Here is a 14,109-nt window from a genome sequence, read left to right as displayed (position 1 = left end):
TTGTCGAATTTTTTTCTTCTTACTTGTGTAATCGTAAACAATATGTTTTCGTTCATGGTTTTTCTTCAGAGGAATTCATAGCGACTTCAGGGGTACCCCAGGGATCAGTTCTAGGACCTTTGCTATTCAATTTATTTATTAATGATCTCGTGGCGGAGCTGAACGTACCATGTCTACTATACGCGGATGACATAAAGATTTTTACTATGATCCGCAATCCTTCGGATTGTGAAACTCTTCAAAACAACCTTGACTTTGTTACTAAATGGTGTCGCATGAACAAGCTTCCTGTTAATAAAAACAAATGTGTTGTTATGTCTTTCGGACTTAAGTTTGATGAAATATTGTGGAATTACACAATAAAGGATTTCCCACTGAGCAGACCGGAAGTAGTTACCGATTTGGGTGTGGTATTTGATAAAAAATTATCGTTTGCAGAACATGTTCAGAGGACGGTAAATAGCTCACTTAAGGTTTATGGATATGTAATTCGCAACGCTAGAGAATTTTCCAGCAATTCTACTTTATTAAAAATTTTTAATGCGTTTGTCAGGAGCAAGTTGGAATATGCATCCGTTGTATGGTTTCCACATTATAAGTGTCATATAGTCAATTTGGAAAGAGTGCTCAGAAGATTCCTAAAATATCTATGTTTCAGAACTGATGGATTCTATCCTAGTGTAGGATATTCCCAGATCATACTTTTAGAAAGGTTTGCTGTTCAAACTCTTACTCAAAGAAGTAAAGTAGCGAAAGTCATATTCCTACAAAAATTACTAAATTCAATGTTAGATTGTCCCAGTTTACTTGCACAGATCAAGTTCCATGTAAACGTAAGATCTTACAGTTCGAGGCAAGGATCATTATTTTATAATCACACGCCGCGTACAAATGTGTTGAAATATTCACCATTACAAACAATGTGCAGGGTAGGGAACTATGTGAATCTACACCTAGACTTATTTCATACCACTGTCAATGAGCTGAGGAGTCTTGAATATTCAGATTTATCTTGAATAAAATTTTTGTTTTAAAGGAAGGAGTTCGTGAAATAAATTTTACTGTTAAATATTAAATTCTGTGATGTATGTTCTGTAATTGGAGGTCAACTCTGTTGAACATACTGAACAATAATAATAATAATAATAATAGCCATGACGATATACAACGCTCTAGGCCCGTGCCATTATTACACATCTTAGCAGGCGAAGGGGGTACACCGGCCTAAGAGTTTAATGGCTTTATAGTGATTCTACTCATATTCAGATGGCGATGAAGTTGGTAAGTCAGAAATGGCATAACACAATTTGTGTGTGTCTCAGCTAGTCTCTTAGGCCCGAATATTCTCTAGCCCCGTGGAACGTTTATGTGTTATCCTGACTGTGTTGAAAAATTTACCAGGATGTCTACTTGGACATTGACAACTCCACCATCATATTATAATTAACATTTATACAAAATATTGTAAACATGAAAGCTTGAATAAATCTATTTGATTTAAAATTCGGAAATTGATATGTTTTCATGTAATTAAACGAAAAATTGAGCAAGGTTGGTTGCATACTACATTCGCAATGATTTGCAACACTTACAACAGAACACAGCGGCTTTACAATTAAGCTTTCATCTTGAGAACAGCAATGCAAATCTTAAGTTTTATATTTTCGTTTATTTAGTCTCGAATTCAACGGTTTTGCAATTCTGCATTCCTGTTTGCAGAAAGCAATTACTTGCACGTTTGTGTTTACTCTCGAGTTAAAAATACGAGCTGTGAATTTAAGACATTTTTTATTATATTATAAAATTTAATACAATATTAACATGTAAAGTCAGTGTTTAAAATTACAAAAATATCAAAAATTATCACAACTTGTAAACAAAACAAAAAAAAAACAAAAGAGACAGCTGATCCACTAGTTTCATCTTCGCTTAGTTCTCTGATACTGGATCCAGTTGTACACGTCTCGACCACTGCGATCAGAGAAGAGCTGGTTCGTTTCAACAAATTCTGCACACAGCTTCGGTGGTGCCAAATGACCCCTGGATATGTATTGCGAAAAATGTCTCTGCATTAAAGACATTTGCTCTGAGGTGAATGGTTTCTTTCCTCTTCTCTTTACAGGAGTTATTTGCAATTTCTGCTTTATCTCCGCGATTGTCGTTTTTCTTGGTGATTTCTGCGATTTTGGTGACTTCGTGTTCAAAGTTCCCCTGTGACTCGATATTTTTTTCTTTGGTGTTTCAATCCTCCGGTCTTCAGTACTGGCTCTCGCTATAAAAAATATCAGCAATGATATACAATTTTCTAGACTTTTCAGCATACGTACCCCCTACTTTTTCAGAAAGCGCTTCTTGTGTAGTATGTGTAACTTTGTCACACTTTCGACGATCCGAAGGCACTTCAGTAATATTGTCTGTAGTATAACATTCTATCACACCTGATTGTGAGACTTGAGTGTCTGTTGATACCTCCTGCATGAGGTTCGTTTCCATTCTGTTGATTGTACTTTCTGTTGAACAGGTAGTTTCAAACGAATCCAAACTGAGATTGTCTCCTAATAATTCTTCAGAGGTAATATGATCGTCTAACGCCGGATCCTCTTCAGGTACTGGTAAATCTTGTGCAATAGTGAGTATTTCGTCGAGACTTTTACCTCTGTATGAAAAGAGTTCTTCTCCATCTACGATAGTCAAAAATTTTGCCCACCCTGTTAGTTGAAATAAAAGTTCGTCTTGTCGATATACTTGTTCATGGACTTTCTGACTATGACCCATCAATTTTGCAATCTGACCGATTTCATTGTCATTCATTGTTAACAATTGGGAAAGGGTTGCGACTTGTTTTCTTAAATAAGTGGAACGTAAAAGATGCGGTTCTTCAGCACCACATTTCTCTGAGTAATCTCTTAAAACAACTGAAGCATCGATAAACATCGCTCTCGTAGGTATACCAAAAAGGTAATTGTTTGAATAGGGAACACCAGCTTCTTTTCGATATTGGAGAAACATATCTAGATACCTACAACACAATCAAAAATCTTTTAAAAAGTAGAAAAATCAAAGTACTCATTTACCTGCATTGATTTTCGTCCAACAGCACATGTAATATATGTAGACGCTTTCCAATCAAAGTCATAACTTTGTATTTATTCGCTAACTCCCGTTGATACATTGGAAGGGATTGAAGTATTTCATCATCAAGTTCGATTTTTTTGTTATACAATTCCAACGACATACTTGCAACTTCACTGACTCTACGTCTATTGTACACAATAACTCTTGCCAACGCAGCCTTTCCTAATTTTAGCCATGTGTCGAAATCGAAACCGTCCTGTAACCGTTGATACGCCTGCTCCGCTTCAGAAACTATCAATGTGGAAAATAATTTAACGTCCTTTGCCTTTGGTAAATTATGTAATTTGGCTGCTTTTCTTTGCAAGCTGGTTCGACCAGCTGACCTGCCAACATAGATTCCATAGTTTTTATCATGGAGAGTTTTGAAATTGTCGAAACGGCCACGCTCTTCACATTGTGTGGGAAGATTATGAGTTAAATAATCAACGTTAAGTGCGTCTAAAAGAAATGTAATACTCGATCGTAAAGCTTTTGCCAGACTTGGCTTTCCAAACTCGCCTGTTTCCTTGTCAAGTGAACACAAATTGAAAACTCCCTCTAGTAAGGCATCATAACCTCCATAGAGTATCAGATCTTCAAAATCCAGAATGGAGGGGTTTATGTCTTTAACATCTAAAATCAATCGTGCCATTCTACGCAAATGTTGGCGATCGTTCTTTAATGCGCTGTATGAACCACGATGCATTAAGGAATATCTTTCAGCAACAAGTTTCAAACATTTATCTTCTAATATCTCGTGTAGAATTAGCCCAACTTGAACAGGCTCTAAGAAAGCGAGAAAAAGTTTCTGACTGAAAGAATTCGCTGTAAATTCCTTCTGGATAATCTTAAAGCGAGCTTCTTTAAGCACATTTCTTCTATTTGGTGGCCGTCCAGTACATTTGCGTTCATGTCGAGCAAAGTTTCTGGTCATTATTTCACCAAAACAATTTGGGCAAGTAATTAAATTGGAGGCTTGTCCTGTCACTACTCTCCTTATAGCAATTTTTTCCTCACAGGTGGCATTTTTGTTAAAATTATAATCACCCTTTCGCCTGATCTCTCGTAACGCAGCATTCCGTTCCACACTATTAGCTTTCATAGTCATAATATTTTTCACTTCTTCCTGATCTTTGTGTTTTCGAAGAATATGTGAAGACATTTCAACAAAAAACTGTTCACAGAAATAACAACAATGGCGTTTTCCTTTGGTTTTTGACGTTAATGGGTTTACTAGGGCAGAAGAACCACAATCCATAATTAACGGTGTTATGAACTTACGTTCCTCTTCAATCGGCAGTTCCTCCCCTATTAATTTTCCGACGGGGAGACAGTAACGAACTTTCACTTGGATTTCACGTTCGCCAAAATTTCTAGACAGCAGCACAAGTGTTCTGTTTTTGTCGGAAAGTTTATTACCTACAACAAAAATTAAACTTCGATTTGCATTTTTTTGTTACTATACATACATTTATGGTCTGTCGCGGGCAAACCAGAATACAAAAATCCGCTGATGGTATTGTCATCTCCACTGCAAGCATCACAAACGTAATGCCCTTCATGTAAAACGGTGTGTATCTTCATTGAAACGAAACATTTCTTTATATAAATGGTCAAATGAGCGGAAATCCTGCAGTTTGATTCTTCAACAGGCGAAACCAATGGCGTAAACATCAAGTCAAAGTCTTCATTGCGGTTCGAGGTAGTGGGCATTGAAGAACTACTTGAACTTTGTCCTTCTATAAATATTTGAAAAATTATTAGAACATTATAAACGACTAATATTAGGTATAACGTAAGTTGTAAAAATCTCTACAGATGAGAGTAACTTACTTTTCAAATGGCATTGCATACATTATTTATTGGGTTGTTCCAGAGAATTATACAGGGTTAGTATAAAGTCCCGAAACGTTTGAATAACTTTGTTATTTGAAAAGTTTTTTTTTCTGAAATTTGCTTTGGATGTATAATTAAACATGGCAACTTTAATGGAACACCCAGATGTTGTTTCACTAGAAATAAACAAGTTGATAATTTCTGAAATTAGTTTTTTATTCTGCATCAGAAAATGCCAAAAAACCTGTATGTTGTAATCAATGCAATCAATGTTGTAGGTATATATCCAAAAAAAATTTCAGCAAAAAACTTTTCAAATAAAGTTATTCGCCCGTTCCGGGACTTTATACTAACCCTGTATATTAAAATATACTACATTTAGGTATCAGGCATAGCTAGAAAAAATTTTTCTAGTTATTTAAAAAAAAAAGTTTTGGTATGCCAAAAGTCTTATTTGCAACTTACATAACACCCGATTGGTGGTTTGGAGTTTAACATTTGAGTTAAGAAAAGATTTTTCAGATGGACGAATAAAAATATGTGATGGATGTGTGTAAGTTGTTTGTTTTCAAAAATGTGTAATATTGGTTTATGTTTATGCACGAAAGTATATTGGAAATAGCATATGTATAATGTATAGGTAATTAGTGTTACATGTGTTATGTAAGTTACGTTTATTATGTTAAGTTAGGTACTAATCATTTTTATAGCATCTTTGGAAATGTTAGCAAGAAAGCTAACGAAAAAAAATTGACATTTTAATAAAATTGATCAGAATCCGAGAAAATAGAAACCTGAGTTTAAGACAAGAGTAAAAAAATCTAAGTCGGCCATTAAAAAGACGTTTTGGATTTTTTTTACAAAAAGCCTGAATATTTCGTAATTATAATTACTTAATGAAATACCTACCTCCTTCAAACAATCTTTTCTTGCAAGTCTGTAACTGAGACTTCGTGTGCTCAGATGTTTCGCCATTTTCATCGCTTTCTTCTGACACTTCAGAAGTTGGCTCATATTCTTCGTCGGTAGCATTACTTTGGAAAGGTTCTTCGTCGCTGTCACTTATCTCGTATCGGCTGCAGGGTACGTATTCAAAAACGATCTCTTCTATTGGTCGCACCAAATCAACTTGCCAACATTCTGTGTCCTCTAAATGTTGTTTTGCCAATTTCAAAACATTCAGATCTATAGAAGAAGATTGACATGAAATAGATTGATTATAAAGAGTAGAAATGAGTTACCTGAACTACTCATTATAACATTGTCCAGCATCCTTTTTTTGAGTGTTTTATGCCATATTTGAAAGATTTTAGGAGTTCCCTCTGAATATGTCAGGTGATGGGTAAGACGTTTTTTTTTTCTGAAAAATAAGTGATGAACTCGTTAAGACCATAACACAAACACTGGTTCTAAAATTTCTTGGGCGAAACGAAAAAGAAAAAATGCGAAAACATGACAATTTTTTGCTTTGAGCCAGATACACCTTGCCACATATTGGTGTATCGAACTTTTGAAATATCGTGTTTTAATTTTTTTGTTTTGAAGCAAGAAAACAAAATTCCCGTTTTGTTTCTATTTTGAAACCGGAAAACGGGTTTTTCCTGCTTGTTAAGTATTTTTGTTTGAAGCGAATAATTACATAATTATAAGTACCAAATGAAGTTCCAAGATTCCACTACTGATCACAAGCTAAATTTCTAACAATTTTCTACGAAAGCAAAAAGCGAAACTACTTACCAATGCAATCTTTTGACTTCAGTCATTGAAGCGCACAAGGGATCAGGGCAGAAATATAAAACTGTGTCGTCCTCTTCTAAGACCACCACTCTGGCATGAGATAAGCATTGTTCACAAATAACATGCCCGCATGTGACTAAGTAGAAAGACTTACTGGGCAACAATGGCAATCTACAGGAGTGGCATACAATTTTTCCTAATAAAAAAAAGTGAAAAATAAAATGTCAAACACATTTTGTCATAACATACTCATGAGGGGCAACGGATAGTTTTCTTGAGGCTTACAGACTACACATGTTTTTCTTATACAAGTTTCTGTTCTTGTGAGCTCCCTTGTACACATATGATTCTGGATATCTGCTTTATAACTATTTGTTATAACATAGGCTAGCCGACGCAGTTCGATATTAATATTTTGTGAAAAAGGCATCTCCTCACTTTCAACCTGCTCTATTTCCTGCGGAGTTAAATTATGTACCATGATGCACTTTAAACTGCCCAAACATTGGATCTTGTTACATATAATAAATTCATGGCGGTATTTGCACTGAACCCTTCTACATCTCTTCATTAAGAACTCTCTGCAGGGAGTGGGTGTTAAAATTCTAAAAACGAGATCATATAGCACATAAAATTTCAGCGGATCGAACCGATGAGCTACTGAAGCTGATCGATTAAATTGGAGTCAAAGACGAAAAATTAAAAAAAAAAGTACCAATAAAAGAAAGTGGACAACTTCCCTCCTCTATTTGGCCTCTGCATACAGGGCATTGAGGCATATCACGTGCAATCAATTCTCTTAAACAACCTTCGCAAGTACTATGCATACAAGGGTTCAAAATGCACCAAGAGGTCATGCTTATTTCGGAGAAACAGACTGGACAAATAAACTTATCATTTTCTTGTTCCTCTATTGTCCTATGAGTAAATTTGCATTTGCTTCCGTATTTACAGTTGCCGAATTGTTTAAATTCTTGACAAATGCCCGAAATTTGTAATGTTCTCAACGTCTCGTACCTCATGGTGTCGCTTTGATATAGCGTTTCTCTGTACTGGATTTCATCTTTTGAGGACACATGAAGGTATCGACAGTACTCTCTATGACATCTCTCCATTTGAAAGTCCCGACAGAACTTATAGGGATGCTTTAAATTGCACATCGGATCTTTACATTCCCCCTTCGAGAATTTCGTACAATAACTACGACAAAAATAAATACTGAAACTTTGACTTGAAGTGTTGCACTTTAATCAAAATATAATCTAGTGTTGAAAAATTGTGACTTCAAAGAGATTAATTAAAAACTGTTTTCAGGGAACAATTTGAATATACACCGTTTTTTTAGGAGTTGCGTATTTTTTACTTTTATACAGGATGGCAGGTTTGAATTGCCAAACGTTAACGCAAGCTGTATCACTTCAAATCAAGCAAGAAATCATCCTTAAGAAGTTGGGGTCGCAAATGTGCTGTTATCGACCTTGCCAATTTTGCCGTTAGTACTCTTTCTGACCCTGCGTTAATAGATCCTCAAAAGCGTATTTTAATTCGGATTGGAGCAAACTATGGCCCCAACTTCTTAATAATTGTTGGTTTGTTTTGACGTGATAATGCAGCTTGTGTTATCGTTTGACACTTTGTATAACATAAAATTGTAAGTGAATTATTTTAAAATGAAATCAAAACATGCATGTTGAACTTACTATTTCTAAATTTCACGTAAACAATACGTTACTGTACTTTTTATCTTCTGTTAATGGGAAGAATATATCCAATAATTACAAAATTAAAAAAATGCTGATATGTACTTATCATTTTTGTTATTTTTTTGTTCTATATCGCTGCTTTTCTAAATGTGCATGTCCAGAGTTTCCCTCACTTTCAGAGTATTCTAATTTTTTTATTATTACCTATTCGTAGTTTTTTCAAAATACTTTTTAATGAGATATTACAAATTTCGCAGGGCGAGTCATTTACCGCGCGTTCCTTGATGTTTCATCAATTATTAGAAATGATAATTTATTTTTGAAATTCCGATGCCACGTTGGCACGCTATTCCAATTTTCTTCAATTTTTTTGGGAATGAAAGTATTCACAAATAAAATCGCAGCAGGGTTATTTTTTAAATTTGTGTAACAAGATTTTGTGGAAAGACGCGCTTTGTTGTGGTATAAATAAAATTAAATCTTCATGTACATAATGTTTATCAAAAAAATAAGTATTACAATTTTCAAATAACGATATTCCAATTTTTTCAAATACAACATCATGTATTTTATTATCGCATCTCATTCTATTTTTTGTTTTCTTCCCCATTTGTTAAGTATTTTCTATATTTAAAGTTGAGAGTTCCTATGTTTTTTTTTTTACTTTTTTAAGAGACATTGACATATTGAAAAAATGAGCACAAAATTAGAATAAGATATCGTAATAAAACACTGTGTGCTAATGGAAAAATATAAATATCCATATTTGTAAATTGTATTAAACTATCAGAACTTTTTTAAACAATGGGTATTTTAAAATTTGATTTAATTGGTACGACAACAAAGTGCCAAATATTGTAACACACAATTTGCGATTTTTTTGATAACTCTTTCATTGTCGAAAGAATTAAAAAAAAAAGGAATAACGTGGCAACCTCGCAATCGATTTTAAATGATAAATTATGCTTATAAAAACCAGGAAATGGCTAGTAAATGTAGAAATATATGGGCGTTTCATTAAAAAAAAAAAAAAACAAGCAGTGTCCCAACCCTAATAAACTGAAGATTCTGAGTTAAATAAAAATAATTTTAGCATACAGCCCTCAAAGTATCGTAAATTTTGGTGCTTGACTTTTTTTCTAACAATTTATGAGTTATCGATGACCGCGTGTTTTGTGACTCACCCTGTATAATGATATGAAATTTTTGCGATAAAATTCAGGTCTGTTAGAAGAAGAAAGAAAGCAAGCCAATACAACTAGATTTTAATAACTACCCAAGCTCTAATCTACTCCCACTACTAGCACTATTAACATATACTCTTTTCTACTGTGTTGTTAAATAACTGCGTAACACATTAGACAAATTTTTTGATTAATTGAAGCCAATGGACTTAAAATATATTCAAATTGATAGCAGGGCGTTCCGATTTTATTGTTCTGTTGTATAACTGACGCGAAGTAGTTTTTATCATTTGCGAAAGTTGCAGACTCGATATTGTCCCTAGACCAGGGTTGGCCTGACTTTTTGATTTAAATCGTAATTTAAACCAAGTATTTTTTTTTTAATCATTGATTTAAATCATTCTTGATTTTTTAAATTTTCTTTTTGAATTACGAGCATATAATGCATGTTACAGTCTTTTAAATGCAATTTAATTCAATAAGGGTACTACCTGAGTGCCGCCGCAATTTACGTAGATTTTTCCGGGACACCACGAAGGCGAAAGATCCGTTACAATTTACAAGTACAATCCAATTCTCCTAACTTTGGCAGTGTCGTAAATTAATAGCAAAAAACAAGCATCTGGCATGTTTACGTTTACGTCTACAATGGATGCAGACCCTTTCAAGCTTTCAATAAAAGAAACTGACAATGGTTTTACGACACTTTCCCAAAATTAATAGAATTAGACTCTTGGAACGTAAAGTATTTATTTCGTCAGCTGCAGTTTACATTTGCCGATAGAGGCACGATTCAAACTAGGCAGAGCCGCATTTGTGAATGTATGAAAATACCTAGAAAATGAAAATTACAACAACTACTAAAATATAGCTTTTAAAAACTGAATAAAAATAATTAAAAGTTAAAATTTAGTTACATAACTTTTAATTTTTGTCTCACTACTTTTGAAGTTTGAATTACTGTGGGTAACCGAAAAACTAAAAAAATCAAAGAAAAATTAAAAACATTAAAAAAAACAAAAAAAATGTAATTTAAAAACTAATCATTGATTTTTGATTTTTTTTTTAATCCGATTTTTTCCAACCCTGACATAGACATATATGTATTTATAAAAATTTAGCAAACTAGCATTAGCATTTTTATTGTTTTACTCTTAGAAAGCCATTTTTGTGAAAAATTTTGTTTTTGTCGTAGAAGCTTATCGATTGAAATCAAACTGTATCACTACAAGAGCAGCATAAAAATGCAAGTACTAAAAACAATCTACAACATTTTTCAACTTTCGTATTCCTTATGGGCAGCATATGTTTTTAAACTTTAACAAAAGCAATAGTAAGTTAAAAATTTGAAAAAGAAAAAAATACCAGGCTACGGCAAAAACGTTGAAACAAGATCAATTTAATAACACTAACAGAAAGATCGCTAAGAAATAAATATCTGAATTTTTATGATAACGGAACTTTAATGTTGTTTTAGATGTAATTTTTTTCAAGTCTGAGGTCATTGATAAATGAGCTTTTTTTCTTGATTACCAATATGGATCAACCACATAATTTAACAGTATTTCTAACTGAATTCAAAAAGATGGCACACTGAAATACATTTACTTTTAAATATGAAAGTATTCTCTATTCAGGCCCTTATTTTACGCCACCCGACTCTACGACTACTTTTGCGTTAAAATTAAGTTTTTGATTTTTTTTATAATTACTTTGTGTGGTTAATGGCGGTCGTCATTCAACAAATACATCGGACTAATGATACACAACTAAAATGTATAAAAATCTAAGTGAAAAAATGACCACCAAACCACTGTGGCCGGAACTCCCCTAGCGTTATCTGCACAACACGTTTTGTTCAACAATTTAAGCCAAAGTATAGAATCACCAGAAATTATTGTTATTGAAGTGCGTAATAAAAAAAATTATTCACCTACCTTTCTCTAGAACGACCTAGGCCAGAACTTCCTGCTTCCGAGTCACACATATTGTGATAAAATTCACTTTTTTTACGTAACAACGATGGCAGAATAAACAACGATGGCAGAATAAACAACGATGGCAGAATAAACAACGATGGCAGAATAAACAACGATGGCACAATAAACAACAATAGCGTGATAACAACAACAGCGGCTACATTCGACTCTTCGTTACAACTACAAATTGGAGACTGACGGGACGCGGTGGTAGGCTGGTAGGTTGGCGGCAAGTGCAGTAGACAGTATTGCACAATATTATTACACTTGCTACAGATTTCCAAGGTCAACGAGACAACGCTGGATGCATCAGATGCAGATGCATCGTTCCCTAATTTGATTTAAATGTTTGCAGTAAAATAACGATGAGTAACATTTTCATGCTGGCATATAACGCAGACAAATAAACTTTAAAATTATTCAATACGCTACGATACTGCTATCAATGGTTACCTATTTATCAGTAAAAAATTAGAAATTTGTCATTCTCGTTAATATTTTGAGCCTCAATAAAGTGGCAACAGCGCTGAAAATTTCAATTCAAGTCAATTTTTAATTAAAAAAGCGATATTCTGTTTAACATTAAAATAACAGAGACGTTAATCTCTTACTATCTTATTTGTAAATATGCAAATTAAGTTTCGCATTGCTGTTCGCAATATGAATGGAAAATTGCAACACCGTTTTGGTAATACCAAACGAGAATTCTAATAATATAACCTATAAATTTTTGACTTTATTTCTGCTTTCAGGACTAAGAGACTTCTCTTAGCGGTGTTACGGGGATAAGCACGTTATGATACGATTTCACCTTTGATGCCTAAATAATTATTACTTAACAAGATATTCCGCTTCCTTTTAGGGATGAATATTAAATTTTGATTTGGAACTTTTGAAAGTCAAGTTCTTACTGAAAATTCTATTTTTATGAATCATTACAAAAAAATTGTTTACAAAACAACGAAAGCGGCTTCATAAATTTACGTATCTATTCTAGAAATTGGTATATTCAGAAAAATGCAGTTTGTTGAGTTAACTATTAAAATTTTGGTAATGACGGAACGCGTCCTATGAAAAAAAATGCTTCTTTAATTTCAAAACGTGTATTTAACTCGAGAGTAAATAAACGTAAAGATAAATATGCAACTTAAGTTTAGCATAGCTGTTCGCTTCATGAATGCAAAATTGCAACACCCTTTTGGCAATACAAACAGAAATGCTAATAACATAACTTCAAAATTTTTGGCCCAATTTACGTTTTCGATCCAAATAGCCGTCTCTTATCGTATGAGGATCGCGGAAATAAAGCACCTTAAGCAAATTTATAGACGTTTACGAATAAATGATTATTTAATCACACATTCCGTTTTTACATTCTGACTGTTAGACAGATTTTGAAAACTCTGAATATAGCTGCTAATATAAGTTAGTATAAATTTTGGACGCTGTGACTTACAAACGATGAACGCCGTACTTTATACATTCTGATTTATAACCAACGCGCGGAGTTGTGTTTCATACGCTCGATCCAGTGCTGTCGCGGCGATAGTTTGATTACAAATATATTTTTCTTTTGGACTACATCAACATAATATAACATTTTGGAGACCACAAATGTGTGGTCCTGTGTTTGAAAAATTAAAAATTGCATCGAGTATTTTTATTTGAAGTAATATAGTAATCAGTGTTGGGGACAGATACTTTTAAAAGTATCTAGATACAGATACAGATATATGGAAGATAAAAGTATCTAGATACAGATTGTTTTCGACTTTTTCGAAATGTATCTAGATACAAGATACAAGAAAACAGATACTTTTTGAAACTTTGGCGAATAAAATAACTGAAAACTTTTTATGTATTTTTTTATGTATTGTTTAATGAATTTTTTAAAATTAACAACATTTCAAAAGTATTATCACCTAAATTATTTCTTCGTGGTGTCAGAATTTGGTTTCCAGTACTAAACACCCGTTCCACAGGTGCAGAAGAAGGGATTGTGGTATTAAATTTAAAAAATAAACATTTTACAGTTGCATAGTTATGCAAGACTGAAAAATCTTTTCTTTTTTCCTGCAAATAGGCCATCGCTTCGCTATTCGCCAAATTTTGTACCGCTTCCTCGGATACGTAATTGCGAATAATATGATTCTTACATTCAATCTTTTGAATATGAAATTATGAACCATGCAGATGATATATATTAATTAATGACACTGATGACAGTAATTTATTGTAGACACTACTGTTTCCGTCGGATATTATTTTGCCATAAATTAGACCATACATACATAATTTCCTAAACCCTTCTAAAACAACGTCCACTTCCATAGCAGTAGAAGTGCCTTTATAATGTTTAGAACATGTGAAATTTATTTTTAAACTCTCATTGATTGATGTGTCGCAAATTGTCCAATATTTATTACGTACGCTTAAAAAGAATATGTTTTTTTGTTTTTATTCCCACACTGTCCAAATTGTGTTTGAGTATATCTAATAATTATCTCCAGCATTAAAATTATTATTTCAAAAGAATACCGGAAATGATTATTCTGT

General features: G+C 33.3%; 1 protein-coding gene and 1 long non-coding RNA gene across 5 annotated transcripts; one reads left to right on the top strand and one right to left on the bottom strand.

The window, feature by feature from the left end:
• The first annotated feature begins 1,147 nt into the window (after window positions 1-1,147).
• LOC135121574 (uncharacterized) lies at window positions 1,148-1,511 on the top strand. Its single transcript, XR_010279040.1, has 2 exons — window positions 1,148-1,281; window positions 1,335-1,511. It is a non-coding gene; the product is annotated as an uncharacterized LOC135121574 (long non-coding RNA).
• A 260-nt stretch (window positions 1,512-1,771) lies between these two features.
• On the bottom strand, window positions 1,772-11,818 carry LOC135121573 (uncharacterized). 4 transcript variants are annotated; one of them, XM_064045879.1, is made up of 10 exons: window positions 11,512-11,818; window positions 6,937-7,887; window positions 6,688-6,883; window positions 6,192-6,310; window positions 5,860-6,135; window positions 4,584-4,853; window positions 3,634-4,533; window positions 3,075-3,573; window positions 2,328-3,019; window positions 1,772-2,272 (listed from the first exon to the last, which is right to left on the bottom strand). In XM_064045879.1, exons 4-10 carry the CDS (start codon window positions 6,220-6,222, stop codon window positions 1,920-1,922), a joined length of 3,021 nt encoding a protein of 1,006 aa, XP_063901949.1. In that variant the 5' UTR covers window positions 6,223-6,310; window positions 6,688-6,883; window positions 6,937-7,887; window positions 11,512-11,818; the 3' UTR covers window positions 1,772-1,919. The 4 variants fall into 4 exon arrangements, with proteins under 4 accessions (XP_063901949.1, XP_063901947.1, XP_063901946.1 ...); XM_064045877.1 differs by having other exon boundaries at window positions 3,075-4,533; window positions 6,937-7,292; window positions 7,403-7,887; window positions 11,512-11,815; XM_064045876.1 differs by having other exon boundaries at window positions 3,075-4,533; window positions 11,512-11,815.
• Between the last annotated feature and the right edge of the window lie 2,291 nt (window positions 11,819-14,109).

The sequence above is a fragment of the Zophobas morio genome, unplaced genomic scaffold, assembly GCF_036711695.1.
Source record: "Zophobas morio isolate AGI-343-1 ecotype UQ-CSIRO unplaced genomic scaffold, CSIRO_AGI_Zmor_V1 ptg000627l, whole genome shotgun sequence".
NCBI lineage: Eukaryota > Metazoa > Arthropoda > Insecta > Coleoptera > Tenebrionidae > Zophobas > Zophobas morio.
Note: the sequence above shows the minus strand (reverse complement) of the source record. Positions and strands in the feature narration are given on the sequence as shown.